At 42.0% G+C, this 18,137-nt stretch overlaps 2 protein-coding genes across 4 annotated transcripts in view; one reads left to right on the top strand and one right to left on the bottom strand.

Moving 5' to 3' along the window:
• The window catches only part of actn3b (actinin alpha 3b), a 31,530-nt gene extending 29,378 nt beyond the window's left edge, over nt 1-2,152 (top strand). The window contains exon 21 of the mRNA XM_032582377.1: nt 839-2,152. Coding sequence (XP_032438268.1) covers nt 839-997 — 159 coding nt within the window. The 3' untranslated portion in view covers nt 998-2,152. The remainder of the gene's footprint in view (nt 1-838) is intronic.
• Nucleotides 2,153-16,792, bottom strand: prkd4 (protein kinase D4). Of its 3 annotated transcripts, none has more exons than XM_032582380.1 (18): nt 16,545-16,792; nt 14,989-15,146; nt 13,001-13,139; nt 10,899-11,030; nt 9,295-9,449; nt 9,015-9,198; nt 7,761-7,844; nt 6,887-7,043; nt 6,306-6,429; nt 5,802-5,879; nt 5,508-5,721; nt 5,401-5,426; nt 4,524-4,596; nt 4,331-4,437; nt 4,092-4,253; nt 3,605-3,971; nt 3,390-3,475; nt 2,153-2,516 (listed from the first exon to the last, which is right to left on the bottom strand). In XM_032582380.1, exons 2-18 carry the CDS (start codon nt 15,133-15,135, stop codon nt 2,352-2,354), a joined length of 2,400 nt encoding a protein of 799 aa, XP_032438271.1. In that variant the 5' UTR covers nt 15,136-15,146; nt 16,545-16,792; the 3' UTR covers nt 2,153-2,351. The 3 variants fall into 3 exon arrangements, with proteins under 3 accessions (XP_032438271.1, XP_032438270.1, XP_032438272.1); XM_032582379.1 differs by having other exon boundaries at nt 16,565-16,792; XM_032582381.1 differs by lacking the exon at nt 16,545-16,792 and adding an exon at nt 15,799-15,959.
• Nucleotides 16,793-18,137: the final 1,345 nt, after the last annotated feature.

Here is an 18,137-nt window from a genome sequence, read left to right as displayed (position 1 = left end):
CTGAGGTTACTGTATGAATATAATAGTTCACTGAGAAACTGGAGAGTCACACTCTTTACTAGAGATGGGGAAATGCCGCCATCTGGTGGTTTTACAAAGTCCTACATGAATTTTTGTTTAACAGGAGTAAAAATGGCTTAATATCTGGGAAAGTGAAAACATTTTTGTGTTTTGGCCTTTCATCCATACAAAAATGTAATTTAAATTTAATTTAATTTCCCTTTGGGATTTAAAAACTGTTTTTGAATTTAAAAACTGTTCAATCTTTCTAAAAAACTCTGCATTTGTGTTTTCATGTGTACATGGGAAAAGTGGAATGTAGGACATTCCAGTTCGCAACAAATAATGCTCCAACATATCCACATACTTGCTTTGACATGATTCCCAGTTGACATTGTCTCGTATTTTCACAACTTTATATACAAAAACACATTTAAAAAGTTATTTTCTTGCACCAAGTTCAGTGTGTTACAGGAAGTTGTGGTTGTTTTGAAGCATTCTGATTGATTAACATAGGGTTTAGCATTGCGCTATACTGCCCCCTAGAGGTTTGGCATGCTTAAAACTCTGAAACTGATCATGTGTGCATATATATAATTTTAAATGACGAGTCGGAGATATTCGATCTTATAAAGACCCGACTAAGTGTGAACAAGGTCTTAGTGGTTTTCGATGGGTCTTTGTTTACCCATGGGAACAAATATCCTCGCTCTTGTCCAACTTAGCCTAAAATCACAATTTAAAATTTTCTAAGTTTAATAAGTTGTGCTCTCTGACCGAGGCGGCAGTTTCTTCTTGCTTTTCTAAGTCGCGCGCTGCCTCCCTCTCCGCCCTGCAGAACTACATCACAGTGGACGAGCTGCGCAGGGAGCTACCGCCCGAGCAGGCAGAGTACTGCATCAGCCGCATGACCAGATACATCGGAGCCGACGCTGCCCCCGGCGCCCTGGACTACATCTCCTTCTCCAGCGCCCTCTACGGAGAGAGCGACTTATAAACCCAGCCGCTCCCGCCTCGTGTTCTCCTCCTCCTCCCCCCGCCCCCGGCTTCTATTTCTCCTGTTTGGAGAAAGCGATTATAAACCCTTCCACTGTCCCTCTAAATGCTTTGTCCTCCTCATTTTGTCCCCCGCTCTCAAATCTGAACGTTTTCCCAATGATCCCCCTCCATCCCAGGAACACTCCTGAGAGAGGAGGAGAGCAGGAGACTTTGCTCAAATCTTAAACTGTGTTAGGTTTGAGTTTTATGTAGAGAGAGCCAGGTATAGCAGCAAACGTATGAAAGCACCATACGTAGATTATACCGGCCTTAACAGAGGAGTAAACGAGAGGGTTACTTTTTGAGCAAAGCCTCCCGCTCTCCTCCTCCCCATCTTATTATTCTTTTTGTAGAAGGGTAATTAAAGAAGAAAATGTGATTAAAAAAGCTGGTTGGTCCGTTGGCTTGGTTGGTTGGGCATATGTGCAGACGCATGCTTCGTTTTAAAAGTTTAGAAAAACGCCGCCTTTTGAGTCGCCGACTCTTCCTTAATCACACCGAAACCCAAACAAGCGCCTGCAGGAGTCTGTGTCAGCAGTCAGGGACTAAAACGTGTCAATGTGAAGTAACGACTGTGAAACCTGAACGTTGGCAGAAATTGACTTTAACCTGGAGATCTTAAGTAACTCAGGAACTTATGAAGGATGAATGAGAGCACCTAAGCAGAGGAAAAGAGCACAAAGACGGCCATGGCTTGATGGCAATTTAGGAGGAAAAACAGAAAGACGACACAGGAAACTAAAGGAGCAGAACGACTGACACGGCTCCGCTCTTCCTGCTAGAGGAAGGCGGAGCGATGTCAGCAGGGAGAGAGTCAGGAAAGTTGTGAACAGTAAGGATGGATGCTGCATGTGGGACCACAGCAGGCCCGCCGCTGAGGAGGAGACTGAAGGATTGGTCCCATTTCCACAACAAAACATCGGCCATAACAATACTAATAATCAGTGCAAGTCGACTCCTCTGTGCATGTTCAAGGTGTTTTTATCTCATCTCCTCCCCTCATTCTCAGTTATTTCTGTCCATCATTACAGATGCTTAAAAAAAAACACCACACATTCAAACAGCTACATTTAAAAACAAAGCTGGAATAAAAAACTATAATTATATTATTAAACAGCAGTTTGTGTGTTTTTCTTCCACGATTTCAGACTCTTCAACTCATCTAAAAATTATAATAGTAGTCTATGGCTTAGTTAAAACGATATTTAAATGACCAGCACTTACCACAGTCTCTCATTTGTCCATATAAAATAACAATAAAAAAAGTCTAAAAGATACAAAAACAGCTCCAGCTGTGTTGGTTTCTTTTTAATTCACATGTCCATTTCGCTGCTGGAGTCCCAGCAGAGATGGGAGGGAAACATCAGGCCTCTTTCCAGAGCGAAGCGACTCCAGTGCTCCTCGTCCCCCTCGTGCGTCAGATACCTGCAGCCCATCCTCAGCTCGAACTCCCTCAGGTCGCACCACAGCTGGAAGTTCTGCATATTAACACAGCGAGATAAAAACCACATTATGTATCCAGATATGAGATTCAACTTGTATTTTATTGCGTTTACTCTTATATCCATAAATAAGCTCCAGCAGTTATTGAATTAGCAGCCAGAATGACAACAAAAGGAATTAGATCAGGGCTTTTCAAAGTGTGAGGTATAGACTCCCACCGGGGGGCGCCAGAGTTCTTCAATGGAGAGAACAGATGTTTTAATAGTTTAATGTTTTCTGAACATGTTGTTGTTGAAAATTAGAATTTCTTCTCAATCTACTTATCTGGTTAATTAAAAATAAATATACGGCATGAGGGGTTAAAAAATAGGTCCATAAAATTTAACTATGGTCATTCAGACAAGTTCATCAAACCCACACCAGAGAAAAAAATTATTTATTTTTAGTACCTAAACATGCAGAGTCTAGGCCAAGCAAAGTAAAATAAAGGAGGTATGATCATAACTATTTCTAGATTGAATGTTTATGGGCTGGATCTGAAGATGCTCCACTAGTTGTTAGGTAGTTGATGCTAGCTTACAATGCTATCAGAAAAAAAAACAAAAAAACACAGCACTTATAATCTTTAAAAGAAGAAACAGAAGTGTACAACAACCATTTTTAAGCATGAATGGAACATCAAGTATAGCCAGATCCCTTAGGAAGAAATGAAAATTGATGTTTACTGACACATCCGACCTTGAGTGGACTAGAACCGTGTTGCAAATTGACAGAAATGTCGTTTCTAATTTGATTCAGAGTATGAACGCACCTCACACTGTTGTTGTTTGTCAAAATAAAACTATACGTCATCATCCTTCTGCTTCAGGGTTACACATTACTCTGTGTTGATCTGTCACATGAAATACCTGCAGCCAGGAATGCCCCAGAGCTTTTCCCACGGTGTACCTGCGTCTCACAGCCACCTGCAGCAGGTTGTTGATGAGGCTCACAGCTGCAGAGGAAGCAAAAGGTGGAGTCAGTGTGGTTTGACTCTGACAACACAACCCTCCTCTGACTACACTTAACGCAGGTCTAGCAAAAACATAAGCAAATATGTGATTAAGTTTCCAAAAACCCAGACCTTCCAGTGAGATGTTGGCCCAGGGCTGGCGGGGGTACATGAAGGCGGCGTTGGTGATCTGCTGGCGGATGTCCTCGTCCTCGTTGAAGGGGAACGTCCCGCTGAGGCTCACGTACATGATGACGCCCACGGACCACATGTCCAGGGAGCGGTTGTAGCCGCTGCTGCTAATCACCTCGGGGGCCAGGTAGGCCGGAGTGCCCACCACCGAGCGGCGGAACGACTTCTCGCCGATGATGCGCGCGAAGCCGAAGTCGCACAGCTTCACCTGAGGGAAGGGGTCGGCGGAGACCAGCAGCACGTTCTCTGGCTTCAGGTCGCAGTGGGCGACGTGTTTCAGGTGGAGGTACCGCAGCGCCTCGAGGATCTGTTACAGCAGGGGCGACGCCGATTATGGCGGAGTGACCGAATCATTGTTTACTCAAATACACACAAGAAAAAAGATCTAGCAAAGATGTAGAGAGAAGGTGTAGAGTTATGGCTGTACCTGTATAACCAAGAACCGAGTGATGCGTTCAGGGAGCCGGCCCTTCTCACTGGACAGAATCATCTCCAGCATGTCTCCGTGGAGCTTCTCCATGACCACGAAAACATGTCTGGACGTTTCAAACATCCCTTCCAGCACCACAACTCCATGGTGGGACAGATTCTGAGCAACAACACAACCATGACTCAATCTGAAAAGACGTTCCAGCTGTGAAGCACTGGCTGGAGAAGTGTAAACACCTGCAGAATGGCCACTTCGTTCCTCAGCTGTCTCTCCTGTTGGGTCGGGAAGCGGGTCTTGTCGATGACTTTGATGGCGACCGAACGGCCCAACTTCCTGTGAGTACCTGGAGGAGGAGACGTCATTTAGTGAATGGAACTCCGTGGGTTTACTGCTGTAGACAGGTAAGAGAAAAAAACATCAAGATCCCACCTTTGTACACGACTCCAAACTGCCCTGAACCCAGAACTTCATCTGTAAAGATCTGATACACCGAGCTGATGTCCTGAAACACAAACACAGCGCTGAGCTCTGGAGTAAAGCAGGAGAAGCTCTTCATATGGCTGGGTGAACAGTCACTAGCTCAAATTAAAGGCTTTTTAAGACCTATTAAAGATTATTCTGAATAAAATTTAAGACCTTTATCACAAATTTACAATAGAAATTCAGTGGACTACAACTATGAAATTGCTGGGGTCTTTTTGTGACTCTTGGCAGCAACTTTGGGCTTCTCACACAATGGCATATGCTAGCTGCTAATGAACCACATGCTAGCTGCTAATGAACCACATGCTAGCTGCTAATGAACCACATGCTAGCTGCTAATGAACCACATGCTAGCTGCTAATGAACAATATGCTAGCTGCTAGTGAACCATATGCTAGCTGCTAGTGAACCATATGCTAGCTGCTAGTGAACCATATGCTAGCTGCTAATAAAGCATATGCTAGCTGCCAATGAACTATATGCTAAACGCTAAAAGCTTGTTTGCTTGCTAACTAGCTGGTTAGCTATCTTGCAGGTATTGTCAGCTTGTTGCCTTGAGTCGCAGGACAAGAGTTGTCTGCAGTGTCTGCAACCACTCAAGCTTTTACCTGATAGAAAAGTCCCGCAAGAAAAATCTACATAGAAAATATAAGATTAAATAGCCCTGCCACAACAAAATGTAAAGCCCATAACTAATGTATTTAAGGCCAACTTACATTTTCTTGAATGAATTTAAGACATTTTAAGGCCTTTTAGCGAAATGAGTTTAAGACCTTTTCAGGATGCGTGGACACCCTGTTGAACATTAAAATCAAATTCTTACCACACCGACTCCGTGCTGGTCTTTATCTGTAACCACAAGCATGTAAAATATGTCAATACCTTTACGGTCTTCCAGGACGCAGAGCTAAAACACAGTCGTTGACTCACCTTGGTGCTCCTCGCCTGGTCCTCTGCTGCTCTGCACGGGCATCAGAGCCTGACAGATGGCGCTCTCCCACGCCGCGCCGTCTTCACCGGCTTGCACGCAGAACACCAGCGAGCCTGTCACCAGCTCAAAGGAGTGCAGGTCGGTGCCCGGCAAGGAGGGCATGGCGAGGTGGGCGGGGCCTCGCACCTGCAGCACCTCTGACAGAGGGATCTCCTGCAACAGGGGAGGACCTTAAGTTTCCACTAAGGCGCTGAAGGAGATTTGGAAAAACGTCGTCATGTTGTAAATTCTACCTTGTAGTACTTGGTGCTGCTCTCATTCTGGTACAAAGTAATGGTTTTCCAGTCCAGGATCCAGTAATGACGTTTCCTCTGAGGGCAAGAAAAAAAACAGGGGCAAATTTTTCCCTAATTTGTCCAAGAATATTCTAAGAATTTACTCAAAGACGACACAAAAACCAAAGTAAAGAGCATAAAAACAGAGTGGGGACAGATCTGTCTCCGTCTCTCTGTGCTGCAGTGTCACTGAAGTTACAGGACAAGAATACGATTGATTTTATTTGCAAAACAGAGATACCCAAAGTATCATTTTATCTGCTTGTGTGAGTGTAGGCGGGCAGCAAAGACTAAAATAGACTGTTATGGACAGAAATCATTAGCTGGAGGAAACTTTACAATCTTATTCCAAAGCAACATAGTAGATTATTTTTAGATGGGACCTAATTTCCGCGTCTACGCCTCATTTTTCAATCCAACAGGGATGCTATCAGCTGGCAGCGTTACTGAGCCGTTTCTCACCAGTGTGTCTGTGTTGGTATGGTGCAGCAGCCAGCCCTCCCTCAGGACTCCTGCTGCTCTCCTCTTAGTGTGATGCGCCGACTGGACGAGCCTCATCAGGGGGATGTTGCTGCTGAAACAGGGGCTGGAGGAGGACAGCAGGGTCAGGAGGAAACAAGAAAATAAAAACTAAAACAATCAAGCGCCACATACGTCTACATACGTTTTCATAAAAAAGTTCCAGTTAATTCACTATTAACATAGGGGAAGTGTTGCTGCTGTGGATTGGTTCTGAATAGAAAACATGGGGAAAGGAAAAGAAGGAAGGACAGAAAAGAAGGAAAGCAAGCAAGAGACAAAGGAAGGAAGTAAAGACGGGAGAGTTGAATGAAGAAAGGAGGAAAGAACGTAAGAACAAAGAAACAAGAAAATGCAAACATTTCTCCAAACTCTTGCTTTGGAAGAAAATACTTCCACCCAGCATAACAAACCAATAAAGACTTGTGGCACAAAGAAACTGACTACATGCATGTGGTTATGTGGGTGATGCGATATCTGACATCATCAGGACACAGCAGCGATGACATCATCTTCTCTCTAACCTCATTGGCTCTCTCAGCAACTCCACCTCCACCATCTCCGGCAGCGAGTCTCCGTCGGAGGACATCTCGTCCTCTGAGGTGTCTAGTGTTGAGCTGGCGAGCTCCGACTCGGCGTCCTCTGAATCCTGTGGGAAGCTGTGAGCGGCCGCCGAGGAGTCTGGGAAGGCGACGCCATCTTTGTTACTTTACAGTCTTTGTTACAGTTGAGATCAAACTAGAGAAATTTAGGATCTTCGGCTCATTTCACATCAGTTAAATTTCCAAAAATGTTAGCGGTTCAGTGGGGTAAGGATTCTCAGACAGTTTTAGTAGAGGTGTGCAATACTGGATATTTTGGCATCGCTCCGATACCAAGTATCGCCAATATCGATACCGATACATATTATTCACGTTTAATAAATCCTCAAACTTCTGACTTTTCTTTGTGGATGATTTTCTTTGAGTAGGACAGAATTTAAATAGTTTATAGGTGTCAACAAAATACTACTAATAAAAATATATTTACATATAAACAAATCAGTGTCTATTGTTTTCTAAATAAAAATGTGCAACAATAATAATTTTAGAGCAAATCAAAGCACAATCCTTTTCATATTACAGTTGAGAAACTACAATATGAAAAAAATAAGAGGGAATCTGAAACTGAAGTATTGATCTTATCGTGCTAGTATCGATCTGATACCGATACTGACTTGGTATCGATATTATTGATATTTTGCGCGATATCACCTCTAGTTTACAGTTCAATACATAAATGGGTAATTTTATCCTGCGAAGTAAGCTAATTTAAAGGAGCTACAAAACATGATTAATCGTTGTCAGACATAAATGAGGTAGAAAATAAAATTTTTAAAAAGTGAGGAGTGTGTCTCACCGTCCCCGTTGACGGCCCTCCTCTCTCCCGGACAGTCTCTGGGGACTAAAGGCTCGCAGCGCCGGTGGCAGTTGAACCTGCAGTCTGACGAGACAAAGGCAGAGGAGCCGCAGCCTCAAACCTCAGAGGAACGACGCAGAAAACTTCAGCCGCTCTCAGTTTTCCTGATTAAAATTCATGACTTTGGCGATCTTAGACTCAGACATGTTCATATATTCGAGTGAATTAGTTACGAGCCTCAAACGTGTCAGGACGAGCGTTTGTGCATCTGCCTCACTGGAGCTCACTGGGAATCCAAACAGGACTCGTCAGAATCAGTCTGGACTGGAGCAGAGCGACAAAAAACCAGCCACAAAGGAGAATAATGTACCGATCAACAGGGGCGGGTATAAGGGGGAGGGCGAGGGGAGGCAACTGCCCCACCTACAGTAAAATCCTACTTATTAAAGCTAACCTTTGTTTTGTCCACAAGCCTCTCGGATCCTTCAATTTAAATATTAATTTACCAACAAAAACAAACAAAATTGTTCTCAGGTAAAAGTAGCAAAACAAATGTTACTTCAACATATTTTTACTCAAGTAAAAGTAAAATGTGTGAGTCCAAGAATTACTCAAACGTGAGAAAGTAGATGTTAGAAAGAGCAATGAGTAACTGTTCAATCATAACCTGTTTTCATATTTAGAAATTATGTCACTGTACTGAACAAAAGTAGAAGGTTAAGTGCAAATTCTGGCATTTTAAAGGCAAACATTTGAAAAATGCTACCTAAAATTTGTACCTAAAACTTCTTTGTTTTCTTCCCAACAACTAGTGGTACAACAAAAAAGTCCTTTAGAGTTTTGTGGGCGATAGGTTGTCTCCATTCACAACTGGGGGGATTGTTGCACACTTCACTCCCTTGCACTCAAAAGTTTTTGGATCCACCGCTACTGAACAAGAAACTGAAAACTTGAGGAAAAAGAAGTTCATCTCAACAGGGCCGATCAGACATTTATCTTTCCTCATGATTTATTTAAACAAAAAAACAGCACTGAGTTAAAAACATTGTACTGAGTTCATACGGCTTGTTTTTATTTCTCCCTACTCCTTTGTCAAAACTATTGTTGCCACAAGAAATATGTGTATCTTGCAATGCCTGCTCAAATATGTCTGTTACTTCATGTCGGAGATAAAACTGAAACAATTCAATATTTTTTTATTGTTGAACTTTTTCTTAGCTGTTCAGAGAGCCTTCCTCCTCTTGTCCCCTGTACCTGAGCACTGCAGCCCCTGCCTGAAGAGCCCTTTGAGCAGCCGGTGGCAGTACTGGCACACTGTGGGTTTGGTGTAGCTGTGGATGTGGAAGGTGTGGGGGACCTGAGGCCTGCTCTTGTCCCCGAGCCAGACGGGCGGCTCGTTCCACGACGGCGGCCTGGACAACGGCTTGGACAAGCTGATCTACAGGGGGAAGTTTAAAACGGATTAAATGAGTCGAGACGCTACAGGAGGGGGAAAAAAACAACAAAAAAGAAAAGAGGCAGGTACTGATGTTACCTCCTCCAGGCTGCCTCCGGCCTGACTGGAGAGAGAGTGCGTGCGCGGCCTCCGAGGCGGGAACAGGGAGAAGCTGGTGCTGACCTGCCGCCGGATTCGACTGCAGTCGTTGGGCAGCAGGAAGGCGCAGCGTTTGTGGAAGTCTAAACCGCATCCTGAAGAGACGGGAAACTGTTCTTTACGACCTTTTTCACGCTTTGTCACAACTTACTGGGCCATACCAGCACAAAGGAGCTTATAACAGCCACATGGACAGAAGAATTACATTATTTTCAGTTTTCTTTTCCTATTCGGCTCAATTTACTCTACAAGACAAATAGAAGCTTCAAAGAGACTCAAAAGATTTGATCCTGACGTGGAGGGCAGTCCCTCCAGGAGCTGTGATCGCAGCTATTAATGCAAATTCATCGTTCGTAAATTTTACGCCGACTTGCAATTTTCACCCAACATCGCGAGTTTTCCTCAAATCCGACCAATCACCTTAAAGTTTTCTGTATTTCATTCTTTTCTGACCAATCACTGCAGCTGTGCTGGATTTTGACCGATCCCTTTAGCCTCATTATAATTCACCTCATTTTCGTTTTGGGCCAAATCAAGATCATGAATGCTCTTAAAGGGCCGGTTGTGCCAGAATGTATTGATAAAACCCGTTCACGTCCTGTTAAAATATCAATGAATTCTTAAAATTAAATAATATTACTGAACATCTTTTTAGTCCCTCTATAATTTTGTGATTCTTTTTGTAATTTTTTTTTTTGCACATGTTTGTGGTACTAATTTGGAAATATTTGTTATATTTGCGCTTATTTATGACGGCAAATGAGACTTTTTATTACTCGCTGTAAAGATCATGGACTGTAATCTGACATCAATTAAGGCTGAGGAAGCGGTTTAGTGCAAGTAAGAAAGTTTTTGACAATTTTTGAGAAAAATCTGGAATAAACTCTTGATGTAATGATTTCTTGATTTTGCGTGAATTCCCACGATATTTCTCAAGAAACCGGAGGGACTGATTGATATAATTTGGCAGCAAACATATAAACATATAATTACCATCTATAAATTTAATACCACAACAAAAAATTTGTTTTTATGACACTTAAATCCAATTTGCATAATAATTTGGAACACGGTGTAGTGTTTAGTCTAGAACCTAGAAGGCCACATAAAATACGGGCCTCGAGTTTGACACATGTGCTGTAAACAGTTCATGTTAACTTGAAGGATTAAATGTTTTTTTGCACTGTCAGGATTTTATTTGTATTAAAGGTGTCATTTCAAGAAGATCCTAAAAAAGTGTTTTTGTCCCTCTAAATATTGCTAAATATTAGTTTTTTTTAAAATCATGGTTACGTGACACGATTTCAACTTTTTTGTAAGATCATGTTATGCCAAAAGGAAAACTGTATTTTTGCAACTCTGACCGCAACAATCGCAAAACAACAAAAAGCAAACAAACAAAAAAAACATTGCAACATCCGTTAGCGACGGCATTATGAATAATTTACTTTGAAGTTTGTGGTTTTAACACGACAACGTGCACAAGTTGTCGCGCTACTGCTAAAGAGCAGCAGCTGCTTTAAAGTGAGCGACGACGGTTTTACCTTCACATCTTAGTCCCTGTCGCACGAGGCCCCACAGCATCTCCCCACAGTGGTGACAGAAGGTGGGGGTCCGGTACGACTGGACCACCAGGGAGTGTGGACGCATCCTCATCTCGGCCACAGAGGCTGATCCTGGAAGAAAAACAATAATAACAATAATCATAAGACACAAGAAATAAATCAGACATCCATTTTAAAATGAAAAATTCTTGTGTTACCCATAAAGCATAAGACAGAAAGAAAATAATTTTTGTTTTCTGTCATCAGCTTCTAACAAACAAAACTCTTTAATCCAGAGGAGCTTCACAGGGCGTGCGTCTCCGTTATCTTTATGGATTAGTTATTTTGTGCTGACCAGAGAATCAGAGGCCTGGCGGCGCTTGATTGTGGGATTTAGTAGCTTTGTGAAGCGTAAATATATGACAGACAGAAACACGGAGGAGTCGGCGGCTCTCAGACAAGCCGCTGATGTTACCCAAACATCGGTTTCACGGTCCTATCCGCAGCCTTTTATAAATGAGACTCTGGTGAAAAAGTTTCCCACTTCCAGTGCGACAGAAACAAATCTGTTCCAGAGAGGAAAAAAAACCAACAATTCCATTGAAAAAGCATGATTAAAAATGGCTCCTTTAGATCGGCTTTCATACTTCAGTTATTTTGAGTTCAAGCCGTCAAAGGAGGATCTTCCTGATGTTTCCTTATTTGGATTCGTGGTTTGCAGTGGCGTACAAAGACAATTTGGGGGCCAGCAGCTCAGGTGGGGGGAAAAAGGCACCTTGTGCTGTTAATAAACAGTTCATGTTAACTTGAAGGACCGATGTGAAATGTTTGCCTTAGTAGTGTGAGATACATGTTTTAAATCAACAGCTGTATGTAGTCTGATGCAGATGATCAATTATATTAAATTCTCTACAGGTCGGTTCTTAAAACAATCTGATTGGTAAGAACAGAACAGAATATTTTGATTCTGTCCGGCAGAAAGACAAAAATATGAGGCACTGGTAAGACAGGCCGCAAAAAAGATTTTAGAAGGGCACTTTTTGTTCAGAGGAAAATGTTTTAATTGAATGTAATCAAAATAACTATATATTAACTTCTAAAATTAAACACTTACTTTAAATTGTTGCCAACAAGTCGACTAAAACCATGCTAATCACGGCAGAATTAAAAATTGTAAATACGTTTTCAAAGAGCTGCTGCATGGACTAAAGTTTATATCTGCAGAAAGTTAGCTAAGGTCTGTATATGAAAAGATTTTTACTCCCCAACAGATTCCTTTTGTTTTTTGTAACTCTTAAAAATAATATTTTAAAAGTGCAAGCTGATAAAATACAAAATCCATTTTTAACATAATGACTCGCCCACTTCTGACTGCAGCCTGATCTGAAAAATGAAGAAAACGCTCAAACAGAACCTGTTTAACGACACGAAGCAGGCTAAATGCTCTTTGAAATGAACAAAGAAATTCATGAAACAAACGTGACATTTTGGAAAACGTTTTCTGATGGTAACTCTGAAGAACTCTCTGGTTCAGAGCGTAGGGTAAAACACCGACACAGAAGCCTTTTAATATAAATAAATATCCAGCCCCGTCTAAAGGTTTCCAAAAACCTGGAGGCAGAATACTGAGGACGATGAAACCAAAATTGAACCTTAAACCTGATTCTTGTTTGCTGAAAGTATGAGGCTGAGAATCAGCAGAAGAGCGCTGTAACCCAGAGTGAAACACGGAAGTGTCAGCATCGTGATGTGGGGTCATTGTCTTCAAACAGAACTGGGATTCTTGACTAGTTAGGTGAAGTTATGATCCAAACGCCAGTCAAGTTTGTCCTGAAAGCCTCCTGCTAGAACGCTGCAGATGATAAAAGATCTTTTTTTTTTTTTTTAGCTGAAATTTGAGTCTCAATTCCTCCAAACAAGGCTGTTGAATTTTTGCCACCTTTGTCAGGTCATACTTTTATAACGTGTGTCATTCTAAGACACATAAATGTGTCAGAAACACAAATGTGAGAGACATAAATGCTCAGATAAACGGTGCCGTCAGAAACACAACGACCGCCTCTTCCTCTAAGCGATAAAATCTGAAAGACCCGACGTCTGACCTGCGACGACGATCTCGATCAGGTCTCCGTCCTGCAGCTCGTCTCGGTCCGTCAGCCGCTGCAGCAGCTGCTCCGAGGCGGGTTGGTGTCTGAACAACAGGATCTTCTCACCAGAGCCCACTACGCTGCAGTCTGGAGCCTGCACACACACACACACACGCCCACACACACACACACTGCAGTTTCACACTGATTCAGACACTAAACTGTAAACTAAATGTAGAAACACTGATTTTCCTGCAAAATGTGACGTTTTCTCTCTGATCAGTTACATTAAAAAAAAAAATAGACAGAGAGAGCAACAACTGAGAAGTTATGAATGGAGAGCCACTAAAGAACTGATCAAAGCTGCAGAAGGAAGATCAATCATTTACTTTTATATCAGTTTAGACTGAAAAATGTACCTGAGCTGACAAATGTGGACGCTAGAATGCAAACATGCTAAATTAATTCATATTTTTTAAACTGGATATTAAATTCACAATAGCACCAAAAGTGCTTGCTAATATTTGAAGTTGGTCCATCAACCCCAAAAAATGAAGCGTCCACTTTCACCAAAATGATCTAAAAAAGTTAGAAAACATTTTAAACAAAAAGACAAACTAAAATGCAGATCTACTGGAAAGAAAAAATTCACCCCTTACATAGAGTTCTTCACAAAGATAATCCAAGTAAATGAAAGGATAGCTTAAAAAAAAAATAGTTATGTTTTCTATTAAAGCATGAAAGCAATCCAAAGCAACATGGGATATGTAAAAAAAAAAAAAAGAAAGAAAAAACTTCAGTAGAACCTGTCTGATAACACAAAGCAGGCCAAAAACGCTTGAAAAGCAGCACATCATGTCCAGATCAGAAGAAATCCAAGAGAAACTGCAGCACAAATTATTATCAGTCTCAAGAGAAAACAGGGAAAACACCAGAATAATGATCCTGAATCCAATGGAGGTGATACGGGGCGACCTAGAACCGGCCGTTTACGTCTACAGCCCTTCCAACGGGGCAGATATAAAACAACACTGTAAGGAAGAGAATTCATCCGCAGCGACAAAAACAGACTTTAATCACAGCCAACGGCGGTTTTGACTCTTATTGTCTTTAGTTTTCACAGCAGAGTAAGTCTAACGCATTATTGATGTACAAACAGGAAACTAATCTTTCAAGTTACTAGTTGACTGACTAAACTTTCTAAAATGCCAGTTTTCACTCTGCAAACCAGGGAGGTTAATCATGCAAAAACAAAAAAAAAGATAAAACATGTTCAGCTTTGCAGCTTTTCAGCAAAACATGACATTTACTCCTCCTTTCCTGCACACGCTGCTGACCCGATGCCCGGAAACGTGAGTTTATTTGTGTGTGAAAAGAGGCACACAACCAGCCAGAAGTGCGTGCGTGTGTGTGTGTGTAGGGGTGGGTGTGTGTGTGTGTGTGCTAGAGGGGAAAGGCTGTGGTTGGAAAGTTTTCTGCACTCTCACAGACCACACAGACTCTGAAGCAGCATGAAAGACCAGAAACAGACCAACACCTGCAGCAGCTCACAACCTGAGCCGCAGCGCCGTAAACAGAAAAGCTTCGGAGGAGAACGCCGGACGATGTTTGGATTTTGAGTCGAGAGACGGAGGGAGACGCAAACCAGACCGACGCAAGAGCAGCAGCAGCAGCTCAGGAGTAGAAGCTGCCGCTGCCTCTTTAAATGAGCGGGGTTGGTAGACGCAGCGTCAAAAAGCGACGGCTCGTTTTGCAGTAGCCTACACATTTTTCCTTCGTGCATGCAGGAGCTGACCTTTTAGAGTCCACTTCCTGTCTGCTCTCACTCTCACAACAACAACCGGGTGGAGCTGAGTGCTTGTTATTCATAAAGTGTTTAAATCTCGACTAAAATCCCCAGAATATCCAGCAAACGTAAGTCTCAAATGATCCACTAGTTTAAAGACATTTTTCAGCGACAGTCCCCCGCCTCGCTCGACCGGTAAATGTTTGCCTCCGGTCACCTTTCTCTCTATGACCTCGGCCGCCAGTCGGCGGGCGTGGCGGTAGCTCAGGTTGCCGGGCGGGACCCGAACCATCTCCCTGAACAGCCCCAGCTGGAACTGGACCAGAGCCGGCGCGGTGGGACTGAAGGGAGGCTCCGCAGACATGGACGCACGATCTGTGGTGGGGAGGAAAAAAAAAAAAAAAAAAACGCAGAAGAATGAGCAAATTTTATACAAATTATCAGGAAAACAATCAAACTGAAAAGTCAAATTATGTCCAGTTTAACAAGACAAACTCACATAGATTAAACTGTTTCTATCATTTTTACGATCATGCCTTTGACTGCGACCCGAAATTCAGTTTCTCAGAAATTTTGATTACATCGGAGCAACAAAAAAATAAAAAATTAAAATTAAATAAATTAGTAAAACATGAACTGTTGTGTTCTGCCCAGTGTTGCAACCCACACAAACGTGTTGAAAACTGCTGACTTGGCAATCACCTCCACGTAGAGTGTAAACCACAAGAGGGTTAACGTGTTGAAGAAGCTCGCCGATACACACAGATGGCAGTGCCGTATCCATACACGACAACGGAAAGTTCAGTGGAAGGATAACATGTGGTTGGGGAAGGAAAGGGTGCAAAGGCAGCAGGGATGACTGCGGTGAGAGGACTGTGAAGGAGAAAGACTTCTGAAGAGTGTGCCACAAAAGCCCACCAGAAATACGTCCAGTAAATCGCCACCAGACCACCTCGTTTAATGACCTGAAAATTAAAACACTGAGGGACGTTGAAGCCTTTCAGAATAACCAGATCCAACAACGTACCCGCAACCAAATATTCAGCGCCAATCCTGCGCAGTGCGTTTTCAGATCAAGAACTAGCGTTTCTGTTTCAGATTTCCTCTTGCTTTGGTCTTTGTACTAATGCCGTTTTCCATCCACTCAACTTTCCATTAAAATATCTGTGTGCAGCAGTCAGCTTGTTTAGCAGGCTTTCTCCTGTAGGAGGAACAACCACACAGTCAGCAGGCCTCTCCATGACTGACATAACATCAGCAAAACATTTTGTTGATTTAAATGACATTTTTAATGCTCTTATTTGATTTTCTTTTATTCAGACTGTCTATGTTTCTGTGATGAACAGCTGTTAATAATAATAATAATAATAATACTAATATAGTAATAACAGCTATTATTTTTATTAACGCTGATGGAACTACATCTAATATATCTTTAATATTTCTAATTTGTTGTTTTTACATTTAATTAGCAAAAGCAATTCAGTTCTCAATGATGTTTTAGTCTTATTGAGAATTGCTCTGTTGGTGTAGCACAGAGTCAGGAGTTCACAGATCTTCTTTGAGATCAGAATATCTACAATTAGAGTCGCAGATACGATCGCAAACAGAAGGTGACATTTTAAGCATCTCTCTTCCTTTAGAAGACACTTCTGCTTTGCGTTGCAATAAATGAAAGTAGCCTGGCAGGTTATGAAATGCAAGACGTGTCAGACTTCTTTCTCTTTTTGATTCTTCAAATCAAATTGAAAATAATAAAAGATGAACAAGAACCTCGGGGCAGTGGTCCTTACTTTCTGATCCTGCTTCATTCATGCTCCAGCGTTTGTCGTCTCGACGACGCAGCCGATCAGTCAGTCCATCATCGCGCCGCCGACTCCTCTGCGAGACGCGCTAGTGGGTCTGGTTTCCTCTCTGTGGGGCTCGCCTGTCGGTGAGACAGGAAGTAACGCGGAGACACTCACCCCCCGCTGCGAAGGCTGCTTCAGCGCCGCGTCGGGTTAACGCCCTCAGACCGAGCTGCAGGAATTACGACTCAAAACAGACGCTTTGAAAACGCTTTCACGCACAGGGAGCGAGTTTCTGGACAGGAAGGAAAGGAAGACAGGGATGGCATTTTTTTCTTCCTTTTTTTTAAAGTGGAACTTTTCGTCTTTATTGAGCCTTTCGATAAAACACGTTTTACAGGAGCATCTCGACGCTTCCACCACAAAAGCATCTTTCAATAAACAGCAGATTGATATTTAAAAACCGTTGCGGCTTCTTCTTTTTTTTCCCCCTCTCTCCTGATAGCAAAATATTCTACTCATTTCTGTGAAAGTTTTCTGATCCGGGCCTCTGCAGAATAAAATGTGATTAATGCAGTGAAGAGCAGCCTGGTACGCGGGAGAAAACCGGTAGCTAACGATGATTTGTACACGGCTACAAGGTGTCGTGGTGGTGTCGACGTAATACACTGTGAACACACACATGTACATATATATATATATATGTAAAGGTCAAACACTGTACATTATTTGCTGCTAACATGTAAAGCACTTTGCTTTTCTGTTCAAAACCTTTTTTTTTTTCTTTTAAAATCACTTTCTGAATTCCTGCAAAAGTCCCAACATTCAGAAGCTGATAGGATATGCCAGAAATACAAATGTTATCCGACTTCATGTACATTCTGCTTTGGTGGATTGTTTTGTCGTCTTTTTTTTTTTTTTTGTTCCAGTTTAGCACAACAATCGAGTGAAAGTCATGAAAAGCAACATTCAGATAACCAGTAGTGTGTACTTTCAAAATAAAAGCTCACAGTAGCAACATTTAAAAAAAAGAAAGAAAAAAAAAACAGTCTAAGGTAAATTCACAGATGATGGCTCATTGACTGTCAGACACATAAGGGTTGAAAACATACCACTTAGAGTTGCTTGGTGCAAAATTATACATAAATCATTTGATAAACAGTGACATTTTATTTCCATCCCTGACAAAGATGCTAAAAAAAAAACCTTCAAATTCATTTCTTTTACTGCAGCAGAGTCATCTCACACAAACAGAAATAACCAGTAGAAGAAATTATAGCAAAATGAGGAACTACTTTACATACATTTTCTAATTTTAGGTTGCTGTAAAATGTGGAACTATGAATTAGTGATTAATGACTTCCTGTTTCCAGGGGGTATTAATATGGCGTGACACAGAAGTCGATTAGACTGAATGAGATCATCTTGCCAGTAAACGGAGGAAGGTAAAATATATATTTGTAAAACTCTTAGGGAACAGCATTAATGACTGGCGCCTCGTCTCCATGGCAACAGTTAGACAAAAGCCTGGAAAAGGGCATTTTCCGTCCTACTCTTACAAATGTAAATATGCGGATTT

This window comes from Xiphophorus hellerii, chromosome 14, assembly GCF_003331165.1.
Source record: "Xiphophorus hellerii strain 12219 chromosome 14, Xiphophorus_hellerii-4.1, whole genome shotgun sequence".
NCBI classification, from domain to species: domain Eukaryota; kingdom Metazoa; phylum Chordata; class Actinopteri; order Cyprinodontiformes; family Poeciliidae; genus Xiphophorus; species Xiphophorus hellerii.
The sequence above is the reverse complement of the archived record's forward strand: the minus strand, read 5'-3'. Positions and strand labels throughout refer to the sequence as shown.

Bases quoted from the DNA above. Each gene is read 5' to 3' on its own strand.
- prkd4 (XM_032582379.1), bottom strand. From the start codon at position 16,586: ATGAATGAAGCAGGATCAGAAA. The intron at 6,430-6,886 runs GTTAGAGAGAAG...GTCCTCCTCCAG, and splicing joins TTGCTGAGAGAGCCAATGAG to CCCCTGTTTCAGCAGCAACA. The intron at 4,254-4,330 runs GTGTTTACACTT...GTTGTTGCTCAG, and splicing joins ACGAAGTGGCCATTCTGCAG to AATCTGTCCCACCATGGAGT.